Here is a 22,673-nt window from a genome sequence, read left to right on the forward strand (position 1 = left end):
AGGAAATTCATTATATTCGAACTGAGAATATGTTCGAGAATCCTGCAACAAACCGATGTTAAGGATATTGGTCTGTAATTTTGAGGATCCGTCCTTCTACCCTTCTTATATACAGGCGTCACCTGCGCTTTTTTCCAGTCGCTCGGGACTTTACGTTGGGCAAGAGATTCGCGATAAATGCACACACCGTCAAATTCGTCTGTCCATATTTTTAAAGTGTTACAGTGTTCGAAATTTCAGGTAGCATTTCCTGGCTCCAAAATGTGCATAATTAATATTAGTGTGTCAGATAGTCTTGTTCACTAGCTCATCTGGAATGCAAACACGCCAGAGTGCTCCTTCTCCCTCACTGCGAAAAAACAAAATCCCCTTCCGTAATATGTAGAACTGGCTGAGCTTAGTTTCCATCCTGTCCTTTAGCCTTTTCCTCAAATCAAGCACAGCTGGGTCTTTGACTTGTTCCCTGCCGATGTCCATTAGGCTCGAGGTGATGTAATTCTCAAGCGCCACCTTTTAAGCCGTAGTGTTCTTCCAGTAGTGGGTTTGCACCACTTCTTTCCAATCCCACGGGTGAACATGACAACGCATCTGCGATGATGTTCTCCTCCCCTGGTATGGTCGCTAGAGTAAAATCGTACTCCTGTAGCATAAGTGCGGAGCTTCGCCGTGAGCAGGAACTCCAAGGTTTTGTGATCGGTGGAAACTCTTGTTTTTCTCCCATACAGAAAGAATCGAAATTTTTCGAAGTCAAACACGACCACTAGTGCTTCCAATTGAGTTACCGAGTAGTTTCTCCCGCATAACTGAGGACACAGCTTCCAAAAGCTATGGTCTTATGCATCATGTTCCCCACTTGCTTATTTTTTCGAGGAACAATATTGAAAAAATTTAGAGAACAGGCATTTGAAGCTGTTTCCCTAACGATTCTACTGCCACCAACATATATTGCGCGTAAGGACCGAGAAGATAAGATACGAGAAATTAGGGCTCATACGCAGGCATACAGATAGTCGTTTTTCCCTCGCTCTATTTGCGAGTGGAACAGGGGAGGGAATGACTAGTAGCGGTACATGATACGCTCCGCCACGCACCGTACGGTGGCTTGTGGAGTATCTATGTAGTTATGAATACCTCTGAAAGACTACTACACACAAATAAGTGTATGAGATGTCCGTCGCCATACAAAATTCCTCCCCCAGAGTTCGGGTGTGACAAAATCGGCGCATTAACCAGCGCGGTTTTGAGGGTATGGAATTCATCTTCCGCCACATCGTCCTATTCCGACGGCGTCTTCTTTCCGGTGAGCTGGCATAATCGCGGTGTAGCTAGTTTCTTCGCATGAATGAATCTCTTGTAGAAATTTGCGACGCCGAGAAAACCAGGAGTTGTTTCTTTGTTCAAATGGTTTAAATGGCTCTGAGCACTATAGGACTTAACATCTGAGGTCAGCAGTCCCCTAGAACTTAGACCGCGGTCGGCGTTTCTTTGTTGTTGGCGTTGCAAATTTTGCTATCGCCTCGATCTTGCCCGGACCTGGCGAGATTCCTTCCACGTTTATGAGAAGGCCGAGGAATTTTACACGTGAGGTCCCAGTACACGACTTCGTGATTTTGGCAGTTACGTCGCATTCCTTGACGGTCTACAGTATTTCCCTTTAGATCACGTTATATCCTTTCCACGTAGGTTCCAATTAGGACATCGTCTAAGTAAGTCGCGATTATTTGTTTCACGGAATACTTTAAGACACCATTAAATCCCCTGATGAGTGCAGCTGAGGACATGTTTAACCCGAATGGTAGCCGTTTGAACTGATGACATCCACTGAAGGCCAGGAATACAGTGTATTTCGTGCAGTCTAGGTGGAGTGTATTTACCAGAATGGACTGCAAATCGAGAGACGCGAATACTTTTACGCCATGAAAATTTTGTAGGAGTTCCTCCAGATCCTCCGGACGATCTGTGTGTGGGTTGCTGTACGTGGAGGTTGCTGGTTCAACGATGTCATCGTCTAGCAGCCTCTTTATCTCTAAGAAAACCTCGTAATGACAGGCCATGGGGATACGATAAGGTGGCACGAAGAATTCTGTGTGCTCGCGCACTCGGGATGCATATTCAACATTACGGATAGCTCCAGTTTTCGGCAGAAATACATCCACGTTTTCAAATAATATTTCTTCCAAGTCTTCCCTGTCATTCATTGGAATGCTTTCTAGGTTCCCTAACATGTTATCAACCTCACTGCGCACGTCCCTACGAGTTTTTTCACTTCTTCGCGGTGCGATTATGCTCATCAAGGCAAGATTAATTACCGTCCTCCTCCTGTTTTGGTGGTGTAATTTAGGTTGAGGCATTCGGCTGGAATTTGTGTCCGTATTGCTTTATCAGCAAATGTAATTTTCTCAACAGCATCTCTTTGCAATGTGAGCTCTCCCCGTCCCACATCCAATACGGCCTGATGTTGGTTCAGGAAGTACATGTCGAATATTACATCCATTAAAAAAAAGTTTTGCATCATACCGGTTACCAGAACCCCTGAAGACAGACGTTGACTGTGGTTATTGTATCACAAACACAGTCCCTTTGTCTGTTCAGAAATGTCACTAAACCCGCCCAAAGATGTAAACAACTATGCATGAGCAGCTTCTATTAGACTGAGGGTGTCCGACAGCCGATCAGTTCCACTCATTCCACCAGGAAGGAGGTTTACGGCTCGTGTTGTCTGTAGTTCAACCTTGCCTAGACGGTCAATACCGCGGTTCAATCGCGTCCGCATTGTTACTTTGCGCCAGCAAAGGGCTCTCAACAAGGGAAGTGTCCAAGCGTCTCGGAGTGAACCAAGGTGATGTTATTCGGACATGGAGGAGATATAGAGAGACAGGAACTTTCAATGACATGCCTCGCTCAGGCCGCCCAAGAGCTACTGCTGCCGTGGATGATCGCTACCTATGAATTATGGCTCGGAGGAACCCTGACAGCAACGCCATCATGTTAAATAATGCTTTTGGTGCAGCCACAGGACGTCGAGTTACGACTCAAACTGTGCGCAGTGGGCTGCATGATGCGCAACTTCACTCCTGACGTCCATGGAGAGGTCCATCTCTGCAACCACGACACCATGCAGCGCGGTACGGATGGTCCCAAGAACATGCCGAATGGACCGCTCAGGATTGGCATCACGTTCTCTTCGCCGATGAGTGTCGTATATACCTTCAACCAGACAATCCAGACCTTGGAGGCAACCCAGTCAGGCTGAACCCGTTAGACACACTGTCCAGCGAGTACAGCAAGGTGGAGGTTCCCTGTTGTTTTGGCGTGGCATTATGTGGGGCCGACGTATGCCGTTGGTGGTCGTGGAAGGCGCCGTAACGGCTGTACGATACGTGAATGCCATCCTCCGACTGATAGCGCAATCATATAGGCAGCATATTGGCGAAGCACTCATCTTCATTGACGACAATTCGCACCCCTGTCGAGCACATCTTGTGAATGACTTCCTTCACGATAACGACTTCGTTCGACTAGAGTGGCCAGCATGTTCTCCAGACATGAACCCTATCGAAAATGCCTGGGATGGGTTGGAAAGGGCTGTTTATGGACGACTTGACCCACCAGTCACTCTGAGGGATCTACGCCGAATCGCCGTTGAGGAGCGGGACAATCTGGACCAACAGTACCTTGATGAATTTGTGGATAGTATGCCACGACGAATACAGGTGTGCATCAATGCAAGAGGACGTGCTACTGGGTATTAGAGGTACCGGTGTGTACAGCAATCTGGACCACCACCTCTGAAGGTCTCGCTGTATGGTGGTATAACATGAAATGTGTGGTGTTCATGAGCAATAGAAAGGGCGGAAATGATGTTTATGTTGATCTCCATTCCAAATTTCTGTACGGGTTCCGGAACTCTCGGAACAGAGGTGATGCAAAACTTTTTTGGTGTGTGTATTTCAATTTCCAGCGAGTGGACGACCAAAAATTCGCTTCCAAGGTGTGCCCCTGGAAGCTGAACTTCAACCAGGTTTGGACCCGCACCTCCGTGTGCTTTCCTCTCACTGCACCAGTGATTTTAGTTCTCTTCAGCGTGAGTGCTGGTCTTGGGTGATTTCAGTGCACCTCTTATATGCAGATTCCGAGATCGCCGTAACGTGGCTACCACTGTGCACAATACTGGTCATATTGATGTCGCATACGATGACGCGAATAATAGGATGCAGATCCGGTCGTTCCAAGACTTCTTTTTCGCCACGCGAAAGCTTTCTTGTGTTTTGATATTCTAACATGTTGGTGTTGCTCTTTCCGATAGTCTTGCGGCCTTGTTTAGAGCTGTGTCCGAAGCGGCCGAGCGTCAGATTCTATTTAGACTTCTGCTACATTTCCCCTGTGACGGGTTGGGTGGCCTAATGTCAATATTATGATCTTGTTGGTTATATTGCTGACACTGATTGTCGCTCTCCCAGTCGTTTCTTTGTTGCTGTGGTTCTCTAGTATACCGTTGGAAGTGGTTTGCACTTCGTTATTCTCTCCAGTTTCGTTTTTGCCATTCGTTGTAATTATCGTTGTAATTGCCTCGTCTACCTCTGTTCTCCCAAGGTGGCTGGTTGTTCTCTGTATAGTTCGAGTTGTTGTTTTCCCGTGATCGATAATTTCCCCCTTTTCGTCTGTTGTCTTTCCTTTCTGGTGAGTCTTGCCATCTTCGGTCATTGTTTCTGTTTCTTTCTCTTGTTTGTATCTCGTTGGCATAGTCTAATTCGCGTAGTGCACTCTTGAAGAATTCAGTGGAATCGTTCGGCCTTCCGATGAGGAGTTGTTGGTAGTGCAGAGGTAATTTGACATAACAGTGCCTCGTAATTTCCTTTGCACTGTACGACCGGTCCAAAAATCGATTCTTCATAATTAGCCACTCAAAAAACTTCACCGGACTGCGGAATACTAACGCTTCTAGATCTTTGCCTAGCATAATCTCGAGCTTGATTCTTTCTTGAGTGTCTTGCGACCAATATGTGTTGAGGAATGTTTCCCTGAACTCTTTATATGAACGACAACTCTCAGCAACACTCCGCGTATGTTCCGCAATCGAACCCTCTAAAAACCCGCAGATAAATTCCAGCTTGTATTTCAGTGGCCATGATTCCGGTAGCACTTTATCGTGCTGACCTATCCAACTTTTTGGATGTAGTGTATTGTTATCCTCTCTGTACAGTTTGAAATTTCGAATGGATAAGAAATGTTTGTGGTCGAATGGTTCGACAATTCCTACAGACGAATTTTCCCTCGTTTCGGCAGCACTCATCTCCATAAATTGGTGTCCAAACGATCCTAGTGCACTGTTAGGTCCTCCTCTTGTGTCATCAGATTCACGGAACAATGCTTCGATTCGCCAAAGACGTACACAACTATGTTCTGGTTCGATATCTGCCATAATTTGCTTCTCAGGCGGCGCGTGCTCTGTCGTGCACCCTATGGCGGTGATGACTGGGTGTTGTGTGATGTCCTTAGGTTAGTTAGGTTTAAGTAGTTCTCAGTTCTAGGGGACTGATGACCATAGATGTTAAGTCCCATAGTGCTCAGAGCCATTTTAACCCTATGGCGGCTGGAGTGTTCTCCTGCGGAATTCGACTTTTCGATGGTGATGTAGCCTCATATTGCGTATTGAAATGTCGTAATACATGCTCTTCTCGCTCTGCCCGATCGTGGAAAAGTGTTGCCGAACCCGCTCGTGATTCTACGCTAATGCGCCAAAGAAACTGGTAAACTCATACGTTTTCAAATACAGAGATATGTAAACAGGTGCTGCGGTCGGCAACGCCTATGCAAGACAACAAGTGTCTGGCGCAGTCGTTAATCGCGACCGCTCGCTGTGCCCTGTCGTCTGATCAGCTGCCAGTTATCTTCGACCCGGGGTGGCGCCACCTGAACGTCGCTGCTCCCGCCACAACACAAACTGGGCGCACTTCCAGCAACACTTGGCAGAGACTATAACCGCCACGCCCGATCCAGACGAGGACGGGGTGGACGCTGCACTAGCTGCATTCACCCATTACAAACTCGCAGCGGCAGATGCAGCAGCCCCGCATCGACCACGGAAGCCGAAGGAAAACTCCAAACAGCTTCCGTCGGACAGCCTGCAGGCTGTCCGAAAAAAAAATCGGGTTTTCCGTGAGTGGCAGATCAATCGAAATCCCGCCACCAAGCGGCTGTTCAACCGACTGTGCGGTGAGATTTCGGCGGCCGTCGGTCACCATCGAAATCGGCACTGGGCTGGCGGTAAGATAGCCACGCTCAGGATCGACGACGGCAGCGCCTGGGCGATGACCAAGAGCTTTCTGCCGAAGGGCCAGCGCATCCCGCCGCTAAAAGTTGGTCGTGACGTTGCTGCAGAGCCGGACATCAAGGCCAACGTGCTCGCAGACACCTTCGCGGAGAACTTTACGCTAGTGGACCACGTCGTCGACGACGACATGATCCGAGAGGTGAAAGAGCGTCTCCCGCTGTACATGAATCGACAGGACGAGGATGACGTCATCGAACCCACCACTGAGGAAGAAGTCCAACGCCACCTCACTTTCTTACAGCCCAAGAAGGCAGTGGGATGCGACGAGACTGACAATGCAGTGCTGAAGAAGTTCCCGCCGGAAACAGTGCGCGCCGTCACTGCGAACTCCAACGCCACCCTTCGTGGATGGCGTGGAAACACGCCGAGGTAGTCGCCATACCGAAGACCGGAAAGGACCCCACGCTGGCGCAAAACTGTCGTCCGATAAGCCTCCTGTCTTCCCTCACGAAAACCTTCGAGAGGATATACGCCAAACGGCTTCAGCGTCACGTCAGTTAAGAAGGCCTGCCCCCTGACGAGCAGTTTGGCTTTCGACGTGGCCACACAACGCGACTGGTGGAGTAGACGATGGGGGACCTGGAACGTCGAGAGTATCTTAGGGTGGTACTCCGTGACCTTTCGAAGGCTTTCGTCAGCGTTTGTCACGATGGACTTCTGTACAAGCTGCTGGTATTGGGGGTACCCGTCTCGCACGTCCGCTTGCTACAGTCCTACCTGCGTGGGTGCACATCATATGTGCGAGCTGATGGTGGTGTATCAACAGCGCGCCACATCCGAGCTGGTGTACCGCGGGGCCCGTCCTTGGCCCCTTGCAGAACTCTACACCGCCGACGTCCCGAAGACGACGCCGAGAGTACGAGGTGCGACAATAAAGTAATGAGACTAATGTGAAAAAAAATGTTGCTTACCGTTTTGGTCAAGTTTAGTGTTGTCTCCTTCAAAGTAGTTCCCTTCTGACTGCACACACTTTTTCCAGCGCTTCTGCCATTGATGGTACCATTTCTGGAATTCAGCTTCTCTAATATCCTCCAAGACCTTCGTCACAGATTTTTCGACATCTTGTGTTGTTTGAAAATGGTGTCCTTTGACCGCCGTTTTGACTCTTGGCAATAGGAAAAAGTCGCATGGAGCGATATCTGGTAAACAAGGTGGCTGTGGTAGTACTGAAATTTGTTTTGAGGTTAAAAATTTCTGTACTGACAGAACAGTATGGGATGGCGCATTATCGTGATGCAGAATCCAATTATCAGCAATGTTGGCACGGACACGAAGAACTCTTTTACGAAGTCTTTCTAAAATTTCTTTCATTTTCACAGATAATCTTCAATCAGATCGTACGAGTTCACGCACCCTGGTCAAGTTGATATCCGTCCGTGAGGTTGATGGTCTGGTCATCCACTGCGGTCTTCATCTTCAACATTCGTTCTGCCTTCACTAAACATTTTATGCCAACGAAAAACTTGAGCTCTTGACATAACCTCCACTCCAAAAGCCTTCTGAAGCTTACCGTACGTTGTCGCGTTTTCACCCAATTTAACGCAAAAAGAAATGGTATACCGTTGCGCAATATTATGAGGTTCCATTTCCGTGACGAGAGACACAAACACATGTTAACGTATTACAGCACAACTCACGACTGAACAGTTGCATCGATGTGCCGCTTGGACTAGAAGCAGCTTATAGACCAAGGTGAAAGATATTTGACTACGCAAGTCTGCAGGGTTGCCACATCTTGCAAAGAAAATCAGAGTCATTACTTTATTGTCGCACCTCGTACATCTTGCGCTCTACACAGATGACACCGTGCTCTACACGCGTAGTATGAGCGCGCAGGTGAAGCTCAGCTGCCTGCAGCGAGATCGGAGCTTTGGCTACCAAGTGGCGGCTCAAGTTCAATCCTGGGAAGAGCCAGGTTGTGGTGTTTACGCGCAGGCGCATTCCCGATGCGCTGCAGCAAGTGCGGATTACGGGAGGCCCCATTCCGTGGTGTCACACTGCAAAATATCTCGGCGTCTCTTTGGACCGGTGCCCTGCTTGGGAACCACACATCCGGGAGCTGAGAGACCGGGCTCTCGGAAGGATGCGCTTGCTGTATCCTCTACTCAACCCTACGACTACTCTGCCCACACACTCTGGATCTCTCTGTACTTAGCACTCAACATGCCGGTGCTGCAAGAATAGGACCATAGACGATTGAAGAGAATGTTTCAACGTGGCAGAAGTGCAACCCCTCCGATTTCAATGCTGGACCATCAAAAAGTGTCAGCGTGCGAACCATTCAACGAAACATCATCGATATGGGCTTTCGGAGCTGAAGACCCACTCGTGTAGCTTTGATGACTTTACGACACAAAGCTTTTTGCTTCGTCAGGGCTCATCAACACTGACATTGGACTGACGATTAGAAACATGTTGCCTGGTCGCTCGAGTCTCGTTTCAGATTGTATCGAGCGGATGGACGTGTACGGGTATGAAGACAACGTCATGAATCCATGGACAATGCATGTCAGCAGGTGACAGTTCAAACTCGTGGTGGCTCCGTCCATTGTGCATTCTGAAGGCAATTCCAGCAGGACAATGCGGCACAACACACTTCCAAACTTCATACAGAGCGGCTCTAAGAAGACCCTTCTGAGTTGGAACACCTCCGCTGGCCACATTATTGAGCATATCTGGGATGCCTTGCAACGTGATGTTCAGAAGAGATCTCCACCCCGTCGTACTCACCGATTTATGGACAGCCCTGCAGGATTCATTGTGTCAGTTCCCTCCATACTACTTCATACATTTACCGTCTCCATACCACGTTGTGTTGCGGTACTTTTTTGTTCTCGCAGGGGCCCTACACGGTATTACGCAGGTGTACCATTTCTTTGGGTCCTCAGTGTGATTGGCGCAACCCGCCGAAGTGCTTGCTGGACGTCTTTTGCTAGCTCGTTTTGTTGTATGGTGATCCGAGCCTTCTTTTCTTGAACCTCTGATATTTCTACCTTTTTGTTCTCGATCTGCTCGATCATGTTTACGTTCTCGCTAATTTTTCTCTTTCGTTTCCTGGACGATCCTTCCTCCCCGTATTTGTAGCATGTAAAGAACTTTTTGTTTTAACACATTTCGGTTTTGGCCTGTTTCACTTGTTCTTTCGCTAACAAAGTGTCCTTGCTTGCACCTTGTGCTACTAATCTTGCGCCCTGGTATCGCTTTTTGCCTCGTTTGCGACCTCTCACATCTCTGTCGCTGTTTCCTTGACGCTTTCTCCCACTTCTCTAACAGCCGCGACTTCCTTCTTAACCTGTTCTATACTTTCAACAAGGTGTTCAGCTAGCATCCGTATCCACTTCACCTCCTTCGAGTTTGTCTTCTCTCTCTCCTGCCTCTTCTCCTCCACATCCTGTCTCTTGCGCTCTGCTTCCTGCATGAATCGTATGAGGGTCTCTTTGAGATCCTCCGCTAGTAGCTCCTGGACTAGAAGAACTTCGATTCCATCGCTCTAAGACGTTTTGTACGGGAGTCTGGTCCGCTACTCTCGCTAACGGTAACTCTTGCCATGTCCGCAGCTTCTACATGGCGCTCTGTTGCAGTTTCACCTTCGCGCTCGCTGCCTAACAGAATTACCTCGTCATAATTGGAAAATTCTGCGTTCGTCATATCCGCGAGGTCAGCTGCTACGTTCAACTGAGAATTCTCCGCAACTTTCTCTTGATCAATGCTACCAGTCTGACATTGATCCATATGTGACGGGATTCGAATATTCTCATTACTTTGGAGCAAATGTGCCTTGCTTCTAGTGAGCATGAATTCAGGTTTTTTTTACTCCCGAGAGATTTCAATTGCTCCTTGATTCTACTCTGAAATTTTCTCTAGCGAGCCAGTAATTCTAAATTCCTGACAAAGCACATCAAATAAAAAAAAACCTAATCTACCATAAAAGGCAGGAGCCACAAATAATCTGCCATGCCACAAGTTAACAGCACGCCGTACTGCCTCAAGCACAATCAACAAGTGACACAGAAACCACAACAACAAATGAATGAAATGTACAAGCCAACAACATAAACAAAATTTACAAATCATCAAGATATTTAGCGCCAGAAGTTCTTATGGTTACGCGGAACTAATTTACCTCAGGGCACTAACGTGTGAAAATTGAAGTCTTGTAACGGAAATCCCATTGATGGTCACGGAGGTGCCATCAGTTCAGGATCCTAGATGCGCTCGCCAAATTTAGGACTACACTGGACTTGGGGTACATTTTGGAAGGCGACAGGCGCCTATGAATCACCACCCCGACAGCAGTCACCGTAAATAGTAAATATTCCCCTTGACTGACTGTTCCATTTTCTGCTAAATTTATTTTGTCTTTTGACCGTGTTTGTTGCTGACTGCCTCCATTAGAGTTTATTACATTTAACAGTATTCAAGTGAGCTTCAGTGATGACATAATATTAATGAAATGGTGGCCCTGTCATTATCTTAGTCAATTGTTTATGGGTGATTAATATATCAACATCTTTTATAAAAGTTATAACACAAGTTTAGTGATTATAAAATAGGACAAAAAGATGCATGTTAAGCGAGATGACAAAAATAAAACAAGATCTGATGGCAGCACAAATATGCAACGAATAGGCAACGCTACTTTTGATGGTAGCTGGTTAGCAAAGACTACGGTTTGTCTGACTGAACTATATACTCTGGCTGAAAACATGGATAACACAATCTGAAACTATCTAACATTGAATAGACTTTGATGGATTTATTATACACAGAAGCTGCACTACGTTGGTGCAGCTGAGAACAAGTGGCGAGTCTGTGATCCTGTTTGCCTCAACAAGCCAGAGCAGTAAAACAATTTCCCTTTTCTCGATGTGTGGCGCCGTCTCAGGTGACGGTCGTGTTTCCAGCATCTGTAAAGCAGCGATGCGCAGTGTCTGTAATGCACTGTCGCAGGCACAAAATGCGCAAAGTCGCGGTTGGCGACCTGTTAGACGGATCGTAATTATCTCTAATGGATCCCCGAAATCTTGGCAGATTCGAGTGTTGACACTCACGTTCGCCAGTCATACTACGAACCAGTTTGAGTCACTCACACAGCAGTACGCACAGGGAGATCAAGGATCAAAGTGGCAGACCTCAGCACAGCAAGTTGTTCGAGTTGACCGAGCTCTAAACTGTGAGTACAACCAAGTACCGACCACAGGCTCCCCAACCAAGACCAGCGCTAGTGCGAAGTCAAGCTCAGGAGAAGTGTCTGAGTTTACCAAAAGTCTTAACAAAATTCGAGACCAGTATCCTCTCCAGACCGGAGTCTGAATCAGAACACCTACTCCAGTCAGGAGTCTGAATTGGAAAATCGCCCCCCCCCACCCCCCCGCCACGCGCCCCCCACACACGCAAAGGTTTCGTGTCAATCACAAGATGCCACGAGCTCCGTGTCTTCCCTCTAACTCGTCTGCCAGTGCCCGCGAAAAGCAAAGGTCCCGAGTTCGAGTCTCGATCCGGTACACAGTTTTAATCTGCCAGGAAGTTTCAATCCTAATCTAACAATATTCTTCTCTTTTCAAGAGAAGCGGCCAGTTCCTGACCCAAAAACCTCTGCGCAGAGAGGAGGAGACGTTATGCTCCTGACTTTTTTTTACCCACAGCCAATTTAGGCAGCATGTTATTTTGAGTTTCCGTATAGCTCCAAACACATTCATCGGGGAGATCCTTATCTGGATGGCCTGAACACTACTGCATGTCCGACCAGGGGCTCCAGCTAAACTAAGAGAAGATCATTGCAGAAGCGCCATATATGTTGTGTTTATTTTAAAATTGTTTTGGAGGCCTGAGGCTTTCAAAAAAAATCTGCATGCCGAGGGACGACACCACCTGACGGCTCCCTCAGTAGTCTCCAGTCCACTGTGAACATGGGCACTTGTGAACTTTTATGGCCACCATCGTTGTTCACAAAGGCCGTTTGTGACGCTACCGTAACGTGTTGGCTGGGTGTCCTAGATTTCTCTCAATCCCCCAGCGTCTGCTACGGCAAGAGGCGCCTAATAGGTAGGTCCATATAGGCCGTTTTTCCGCCTCATCAACCGAATGCATTGTCTGCACACTGTGGGACAAATTCTTGGGCCGAGCAGTCTGTCCCCAGTAAGAGCTTAGAGATGTTCCTTCACTAATAGCTGCACGTGACTTTGAAGCCCCAAACGTCGACTGCAAGGTTTACTGTTAAATGTCCAAAATGCATGTTTGTTTTCAACTCCAGTACAATACTATTCGATGGAGAGCCACCAAAAGATATCGCATGCAGTAATAACATACATGCTGCCATCAATGCCTGCTCATGCTGATAACTTCCTGTCATCTCACAAAATCGATGTCTTGCATGTAAAAACAACATTAAATTATATCCTTGTATATGGAAAACAGTAAGAGAGTAACTGTCAACTTTTCACCTATGGCTTACGTTTACGAAAAATACAACGCTACTTCAGCACATTGCATGTTTACAATTTACAATACACCCATGCTTGTTAAAGGAAGTGCTCCACCTGTCGTCCTCAAATTTGTAGGCAACAGTGAGTTACGAATTCTTTGAAACACCTCCAAATCAACTCGTAAACCGTCGCAAGACTATCATTCGCACCTCCAGTTCTCCGTTCTTCGACCACATCAACGGCAGCTCTGTAACTTCACTTTTGAGACGACACTAGTCGGAAAAAATCAGAGGACAGAAGTCAAGTGAGGTTGAAGGCGAAGGTACAGCGACTGCTCGATCTATCCATTTCGGACCATATGGGTGCTTTAGTAAAATGTGTCGGTGTCCCACAATGCGTCTATCACATTCCCCAACTTTGTGTAAGGTAATGTAGGTCGTCGGTGAAATTTGAGCCCGATTAGACGGTGACTTGTTGAAAAAAGTTAACAATTCGAGTGCATTGAAGTCACTGAAGTTGCTCACCGCTTGGTGCAAGTAATTCCATTTTACGCCATTTCAGAAGAGGGCGTGTCAGTTTACATTGGTGCTGTCACCAACAAACAGACCCGTTTGCACAGGGTGGTTTTCTCTTTTGTGTCACACACAAATCTCTGTTTTCGTTTTCAGTTCCATTTTCAACTACTTTCATAACTAATTTCATTAAATGTAATTACTTTCTGTTAAGTACTGTTTACATGTAACAGACAGCTGACGTAGTTAAAGAGTGTCTTACATTTAATATTTCAGTATACAATTAGATTATGTTTTTTTGTCTTCTGTTTGAAAAGGGAGATAACGCATAGGGCTCGCGCACTGAGGGTTCCGTACAAACTCAGTTATGTATACAAGCAGTTCATCGATTCCGGGAATCGAGAATCTCAGCGACTTTTGCCTGTTATCGACATCGATACTGGCAAATATTGGTCCCAGGCATTTCAAAATCTTCGATAATGTTTTACTTTCACGTGTGAAGCCGGATAGTCAGGAAGAAAATATTTCTCGCGTGCTATAATTACAAATTAGCAATTTTCTTATTTTTTTCCTTTGCTTGTACTGTGAAACTTTTCATCTTGCCAAATTTCATGATTCTCCGTCAAGGGGAAGGACCATAAGTTTTTAATGAGTCAGTTTGCGATTATCAAAATGTGTGACGTAAATGGTAGTACTTTTGACTGCGCTGACCTAGAGGTTCATCACACCTCGTCCAATGCTGCTTCCTTCTGACATTTCATTTCCAATCCTTATCCTTACTTTCTGGTGTAAATGTAGATTTCCAATCCTTATCCTTACTTTCTGGTGTAAATGTAGATTCTGTATCAGTCGTCTCTCGTTCCAGTCTACTCCTTTCCTCTTCAAAATATCCATCAGCTTGTTCCACTAAACGCTGTCAAAAGCCTTTTCTAAATCTATAAAAACAGCAAAGATTTCTCTGCCTTTTTCCATATACCTAGAGGTTAACGTTCATTATTTCGCCAAGGTACTGCAGAACTTAGTACGTGACAAATTTCAACTTCCATTCCTCATAAAAAGGTTTTGAAAAATCGGACAGATAGGCAGACTGGCAGATGGACAACATAGTGATCAAATAACGGTTCCGTTTCTACCAATTTAGGTGTGGAACCCTAAAAACGAAATAAATTTAATATTTTTATTCTTTCCACTCAGTTTAGTAGGTAGCAAAAATTTATTGAAGCTAAACAATACAAAAGGCGTAGTTCTTTCAGCCGTAAATAAAAGCTTTTAAAGATTTCAGTAGTAACTTACATGGGAAAAGTTTTTTTTGTTAATGTTTAGCACTGGAATAAGGTTTAAATATATATGTCTGTTACAGAGGAATGTGTATGAACTAGTTACTTTAAAAGGAAAAGCTACGTTTCCACGAGATTTGTTTTTGTCGGTCTTAACAAGAGGCCAAAAGAAGACAGCTTTCATGTGAGGCTGAGAAAGGGACGCAGCTTGTGAAAAAAAAAAATTTTCTCGAGGCGGCTCTGTTGACGTCACTGTCCCATTGCAACGTGACCGGCAAATTAGTTACATGCAAGCACATAGCGCGCACCCACAACAATTAATCTGTTTCGGCCAGAAACTCGCACATGTAAAACTGGCTAAGTGAATTAAATGTTTGAAATACAGAGGCCAAGGTCGGCAACAGGATGTGAGACCACCCCACCTCCCCACTTACAGATTCCAATGTTTTCTGGTGCCATTGCATTTCAAGTCAAAGGAGTGATCCCACAACTTAAGAAGGAGATGCGGGGAACACGCGTCGCCGTCCTTGACAGAGTCGTATGGAAATGGTTTACCGTTGCCTTCCTCCGATCTGTTATTTTCAAGTGTATTACTGTGACGTGGGGATGACTTTAATGAGGCTTGTACAGTGTCGTGATGCATTTTGTAATGTTATGGACGACGGGAAGGCAGAGGATGAAACACGCCTATTCCTCTCAAAGAGCACCAAAGTGGTCCGGATCACCGTCAATAATGTCGCATGTCCTCAATTCATGGGACACCGCGGAGAGGTTTGAAATTTAATCCAGGGCACTGGCGCAAAAACTAATGAGCGGGGACTTTAATCCGTCACCACTTCTTTTGCTGGCCGAAAACTGGTAGTGAATATTTCATCCACCATCAGCATTCGAACTGGCTAACCTCTAAGGCCACGGGAGTAGACAGCATTCCATTAGAATTACTGATAGCCTTGGGAGAGCCAGCCCTGACAAAACTCTACCATCTGGTGAGCAAGATGTATGGGACAGGCGAAATGCCCTCAGACTTCAAAAAGAATATAACAACTCCAATCCCGAAGAAAGCAGGGGTAGACAGATGTGAAAATTACCGATCAGTTTGGATTTCGTAGAAGTGTTGGCACACGTGAGGCAATACTGACCCTACGACTTATCTTAGAAAATAGATTAAGGAAAGGCAAACCTACGTTTCTGACATTTGTAGACTTAGAGAAAGCTTTTGACAATGTTGACTGGAATACTCTCTTTCAAATTCTGAAGGTGGCAGGGGTAAAATACAGGGAGCGAAAGGCTATTTATAATTTGTACAGAAAGCAGATGGTACTTATAAAGGTCGAGGAACATGAAAGGGAAGCAGTGGTTGGGAAGGGAGTGAGACAGGGTTGCAGCCTATCCCCGATGTATATTGAGCAAGCAGTAAAGGAAACAAAAGAAAAATTTGGAGTAGGAATTAAAATCCATGGAGAAGAAATTAAAACGTCGAGGTTCGCCAATGACATTGTAATTCTGTCAGAGACAGCAAAGGACCTTGAAGAGCAGATGAACGGAATGGACAGTGTCTTGAAAGGAGGATATAAGGTGAACATCAACAAAAGCTAAACGAGGATAATGGAATGTAGTCGAATTAAGTTGGGTGATGCTGAGGGAATTAGATTAGGAAATGAGACAGTTAAAGTAGTAGATGAGTTTTGCTATTTGGGGAGCAAAATAACTGATGGTGGTCAAAGTAGAGAGGATATAAAATGTAGACTGGCAATGGCAAGGAAAGCGTTTCTGAAGAAGAGAAATTTGTTAACATCGAGTATAGATTTAAGTGTGAGGAAGTCGTTTCTGAAAGTATTTGTATGGAGCGTAGCCATGTATGGAAGTGAAACGTGGATGATAAATAGTTTAGACAGAAAGAGAATACAAGCTTTCGAAATGAGGTGCTACAGAAGAATGCTGAAGATTAGATGGGTAGATCACATAACCAATGAGGAGGTATTGAATAGAATTGGGGAGAAGAGAAATTTGTGCCACAACTTGTCTAGAAGAAGGGATCGGTTGGTAGGACATATTCTGAGGCATCTAGGGATCACCAGTTTAGTACTGGAGGGCAGCGTGGAGGGTAAAAATCGTAGAGGGAGACCAAGAGATGAATACACTAAACAGATTCAGAAGGATGTAGGTTGCAGTAGGTTCTGGAAGATGGAGAACCTTGCACAGGACATAGTAGCATGGAGAGCTGCATCAAACCAGTCTCTGGACTGAAGACCAAAACAACAACAACCTCTAAGTGGAGCACCACCACAAAGGCGTGCGTTAGCGCCTCGGCTACGGAGGCTTATGCGTTTACGCCTCCTAGAGCCAAACGCTCATCGTTGTTACCCAAACGCCCCTTCCTACCGCACTCGAGCCAAAGACACTACGGAGGCGGCCGCATCACGTGGCCAGCGCGGCCCGGCGCTAAACAATGGAGAGGGAAAGGCGGCGAGCGGCCAGCAGGAGGCGTGCGCGGCGGTTCTTGGCGGCTGCGCAAGTCTGGCGCCCGGCCAGCGGGCAGTGGCGCGCGAGACGCGGACTGCGGTGCGTCGCACGCGGGAGGGACCGAGCAAGCACGCCGGCTGCCGCTGGACTGTAGCCCCGCCTCAGCATGCTCGTCTGCGTGAGTACCGCACCTCACTGTTTTGCGTCTGCACGCACTCTCCGTCACCAGTCTGTTGCCGCCAAAGGAAGTCTGCGAAAAACATACCGAGCTCAAGCTATACAGTGCATCGTCACATTTTTTTTTGGCTACTGAAAATCTACAAATAAGAGCACGTGCTCAACAATTGGACTGATAACTGTATCGAGTTATAGGAGGAGATCGAACGGCTTACAATTATAACAAACTATTAACTACAACATGCTCCCGATTTTCAGGATTAACCAATCCGCGTCGGATTAACCGCGAATGACAGAGCACGCGGCCGCGTCCCTTGCACGCTGCTCCGTATAGATCGCAGAAGCGATCACTATGATACGATTTGATTTGGACCCATCCACTATATTGGAATTTGGCAGTTTTTAATCCATGACATACAGTTTTTTTTTTTTTTTTTTTTTTTTGCGGTGTTCTGTACTGACGGACAACGAATGTTGGGAAAAAAGATTCCGAGCTTTTCCGCCCACCTAAAGATGTGGCTTTAACGCGACGAAACCGGCAGTGGTACACTACTAAAGGACCAAAATACAGCTGGAACGGTTATTTATATCCAAGATGGCGCCACCTACAACGTTGTCTGCAATATCCGCGAATAATACGATGATTTTGAAAAATTAAAAGCGAAGCCCAAAATATAGTTATAATTAGAAAGAATATTTCCGTCAAGGGTACGCTATTATGTTTTTCATGCATGGTTTACCGCGGAAAGACGGTGCGGACTCCAATCCCACCGTCGGACAACCACGGTATTTGTAACACTTGTGACAACTTGACGACAACAATAGCTCGTTCGTGGAATAAAACTGCGACATCTTCCACTTCAAAGTGGATGTGAAGGTGACAGTAATGAGGAATTTAATATTGCTACTCGTCTAACCGATCTTGCGACACAAATTCCTGGCTCCTGTGCATAGAACTTTCTAGATAAAAAAATACAGGCTGCGGCAGAAACATAGTCCGGTTTTAATCATTTTATTTGACCATGGGGATACAGCTACACATTATTAGTGTGAATTGTTGGAAAGAACACTTAATACCATTTCATTAAACATGTCAGTGTTTGTAAATTATGCCCTTTACATGCCCACTGTTGTTGGCGATGTAACTGTCGGCACGAACAAGCACATTCGCTATAACGTTGCACAGAATATCTCTTGTTATGGTCTCGATTTTGGGATGAATGTTGGTTTCCAAATTCCCAATAACTGTCGGCCTGTTAGGAAACATGCCCGATTTCAGAAGTCTCCACAGAAAAAAGTCACAAGGCGATAAATCGAGCGAACGGGATGGCCAGTTGACATTACCAAAGCGGGAAACAAGACGCTCTGGAAACATTCTGCGTAAGACTGTCTTGGACTTTCTGATCGTGTGAGCGGTTGCACCGTCCGCTTGGGACCACAACACCTACTAATGAATATTTTGCGACGCATTTCCAGCATTGCGAGCGGTTGCAGCACAACAGTATATAGATCTGGTGATACTGTGACAATATCACCTATATCATTCGAAAAGAAGAGTAACTTTTGAGTTATGAAATTGTTTTTCGTGAATGTGATGAGACTGTACCTGAAGTACTGTACCCAGTACCTGAAGTAGTAGTTTTTCACATAGCTGGATGAATGAAAATGGGCAATCGTCAGACATAATGAAATTCTTCAGAAAATTCGTGTGAGTGTTGAACATGTCCAGAAGTTGCGTACGGAACTTGTTATGTGTTTACTGTTCTCTGAGTAATATTGTTCCACCAATTGCAGAGTGTAGGGATAGAAATGAGTATCGAGATGCAACAACCGTCGCAGAGTTATAACGAGGTTGTTAATGACTCGCAAATGTCTACGAACTGCTCGCGCCGGACTTCGCTGAAAAGCAGCTGTTACTGTTGCGATGTTGTTCGGGGTACAAACCATTCGTAGTCTACCAGGTGGTGACTTATTCGTTGCAGATGCTATTGCTTTGAACTGCTCAGCCCATTTTGTAATTGACTACTGAAGCGGCAGTTGATTAGTACGAGCAATATCAACATTTTTAGTGAAACTAATGCTCCGTTCGTACGACACTATCACCACATATGGAAACACGATTATCATTTGACCAACGACCCATACTTACTGGTAATACTGAGTACCGCACCATGCACTGGTACCAACATCAACTTCCAAGGCCGCGCTCAACAATGGCGCACAGTTTAAAGCAGGCCATCGTTTCTGCCACTCCCTGCATTTATTATCCTTATATGCATAGCTACTGTATATCCACACACTGAAAATCACTATGGCACTTTCTCCGTATTCCCTACGAGAGAGATAGGCAGGAGAATTCTAGTAGAATGCTAGAATCATCACTTAAATTTGGTTCTTACTAATTACCCTTTCACGAGATAGTTGAGTGTGTCTTCAAGAGTGTGCCAGTTCCGTTCTTTAAATATTTCCGTGACGTTCTCCCATTGGTCAAACAACCCCGCTATCAATCGTGCTGCCTTTCTATTGTAATGATGCATTTCGTCATCAGCCATCCTCAGACCAAGGAAAACAAGGATGGATAATTTCTCTTATTTTCTTCCAACATCCGCCACAGTTGCATTAATACTCATTTCTTTTTCGTGTCTTGTTTCGGACCATCAGGTCAATTTTCAAACCATGGCCTTAGATGTAAATGTAATCATACAGTCCCACTAATGTACATCTAACCATCTATTCATTATTCCTTATTAGTAAGCATTACATAAGTACAGATTGAAAAACTTCACATGAGTATACAATGCCTTTTCTTTCCAATCGATTTTTCTGCGTTCGACTGGAGATAAATAGCATTGTATACTCATGAAAAGTGTTGTCTTAGGCCGTGGTTTGAAAATTTAACTGATGGTCCGAAACTAGTTAGCATAAAGTAATGACTATTACCGCAGCTGTGACGGTTATTGGAAGAAAGTAAAAAGAATTAATAGGCAAGTTGCTGCTCCTATCATTCGTCAACATGTTGGAATTTCATAAGGATGGATACAACCTAGCTCGTCAAATGCAATGCAGAGCGTGCGGTAGCAAATGCCAAACTACGTATGCGATCTAGACAACTCGGTGTATAAGTGCCAACAACGGTTGCCGACCTCTTCAAAGATTTTTTGGCCTACGTATTTAAAATTTCTGGCTGTGAAAACAGGTGACGAAGTCGTCAACGAAAGGTTACAAAGCGATGTCTACGAACCAGGATTTGGGTAGTGACCCAGGTATACAGATGAAAATGTGTTCCGTACAGGAAGAGAGCTAAGGCGAAGCGATCGGGAAACATTATCACACACAACGATGTACCGAAATCAGCTGTTCCGTAACTGGATAGCCCAGGCCAAAATTCGTTTGGCAATACCTACGCTTTAACTCCCCACGAAATGAGAACCTTTGTCTGCGAAAAAGTGAGTGAGAAAGTGAAGGAAAAGAATTGAACGATTATTTCGTGAAATATAACTGAAAACAGGTGATACATAATACCCTATGACGTCCAAGTTGCGCTGTTCATGGTGTGAATGTTTATGATACAAATTAAAATAATTATCTAAGTGAGTCACTTTTACTTTCTTCTACGATGCGTCTCTATGGCTCCTAATGTAATCCATCCATCTAAGACCTCGAAATGCATCACGCAGAAAAAATAAAAGTGACATATAGATTCGAAATACGATGTGTTTTAATTGTAATTTTATAAAACAGTTGCCAGTTCCCGGCGAGTAAATCGTACGTAAAGCAGAAATTTTTTAAATGTGGCATGTAGATGGTTTATGAATACAGTAAATAGCAGTTTCTGGTAAATATGTATGTATTTTCAATATCTCTATATAGTGTATGGGCCTGGTTAGAAGTATTCGGTTAACTGTGCAGTTCCACTTCTACATTGAGTCTGACCATCGGTAGATAACTGCGAGTTGAAGTGGTTAGGCCTACAGGCCTGTTAGTTTCCTGCTTGCCTCGACTGTCCATTTACAGCTATAGCAGTACTTGGTAAACTACTGAAGTGTGTTGCAGAGAGCAATATTTTTATATTCCATTCGCAGGAAGGGAGTGGTGGTAGTGATGGCTTGTACACCTCTGCGTGAGTTTTTATTTACCTAATTTTATCTTCGAAATCTTTACTGGATAAATACCCATAGGACTGAATAACATTCGCAGTTTGTGCCATGAAAGACTGTTTTTGAAGTTGTCCCAGGCGGTCCTTTCGGCTTATGTGGTGGCTTTTGTAGTGTGTCTGGCAACTAAAATTTTTTTTTACGTTTTCCTGCCAATAAAACAATGTTCTGCCCACTCGGATTGCCCTTGTGGAGGACGAGATTAGTGTTTAACGTCCCGTCGACAACGAGGTTATAGGAGACCGAGTACAAGCTCGGATTAGGGAAGTAAATTAGCCGTGCCCTTTCAGAGGAACCGTCCCGGCATTTGCCCAAAGCTATTTATGGAAATCAGGAAAACCTAAATCAGAATGGCCGGACGCGAACTTGAAGTCGTCCTCCCGAATGCGAGTCCAGTGTGCTAACCACTGCGCCACCTCGCTCGCTATCGCCTTGTTTATTTAGGATCTTTCAAAAAGCGCACTGGCTTTGATACATCAAATTATGAACTTATTTTTTTAAAAACACTTTAACAAAATACTTAAACTCATTCATCACACCATCCCATTTCAGGTGAAAAAATGATGTCTGGCATACGAATTTCTCTACGGCACTAACATGCGAGAACTGTTCCCGTGAAATTCGCCAACTACCTGACAAGACTGCACTTCTATTTCGCAAACGAAACGTACAGTTTCCTCCTTTAACTCACAGACCCTTCTGAGTTTATTGACATAGAAGTATGATTTAATATAACCTCATAGACATAAATCGAAAGGTGTTTGGTGAGCATTGTGAAGTATCATTTACGCCAGGTAAGGAGATCTGGAAAACGCTCATGGAGCAACTCAACTATATCGCGGCAAGTGTGACAGGTGGCACAGTCTTGCAGAAAGCAGGACACTTGAGCATTTATTCTATTGAAATGTGCCTACAAAATTCTCTCATCACCGCACGGCATTGGTTTCTATTAACTGTCACAACTTATTACGTCTCATCTTCAAAAAAATAAGGGCCGATTATGCCGCTCATTCAAAAGAGTCAACAGCGGTGGATGCATTTTCCTATTGTGAACCATGAAAGGATTTTGTGACCCGTAATTATGGCAGTCCTGTTTATTCATGAATCCATTTAAGTGCTTCACTAATGATGATGATCCTCGCACAAGCGTCCTCTTCTCAGAAACCAGTCAACAAACTATCGCCTTTCCTCTTTATTGGTTTTTTCAGCTGTTGCGCTGAATTCTATAACGGGGTGAAGAAAATCATGCCACGAACCACCGCAATGTGTTGAACAGATTTGCCAGGACGAGGGCTGTCCGAATACCTAATGTTCGTTGTTGAGGCCGTTTC

General features: G+C 45.2%; 1 protein-coding gene across 1 annotated transcript in view; it reads left to right on the plus strand.

Annotated features, from left to right (window-relative positions):
* Positions 1–17,059: 17,059 nt before the first annotated feature.
* Positions 17,060–22,673, plus strand: part of LOC126198885 (uncharacterized) — a 314,084-nt gene continuing 308,470 nt past the window's right edge. Inside the window, exon 1 of the mRNA XM_049935494.1 lies at positions 17,060–17,189. Coding sequence (XP_049791451.1) covers positions 17,178–17,189 — 12 coding nt within the window. The 5' untranslated portion in view covers positions 17,060–17,177. The remainder of the gene's footprint in view (positions 17,190–22,673) is intronic.

Source organism: Schistocerca nitens, chromosome 8 (genome assembly GCF_023898315.1).
Source record: "Schistocerca nitens isolate TAMUIC-IGC-003100 chromosome 8, iqSchNite1.1, whole genome shotgun sequence".
Lineage (NCBI taxonomy): Eukaryota > Metazoa > Arthropoda > Insecta > Orthoptera > Acrididae > Schistocerca > Schistocerca nitens.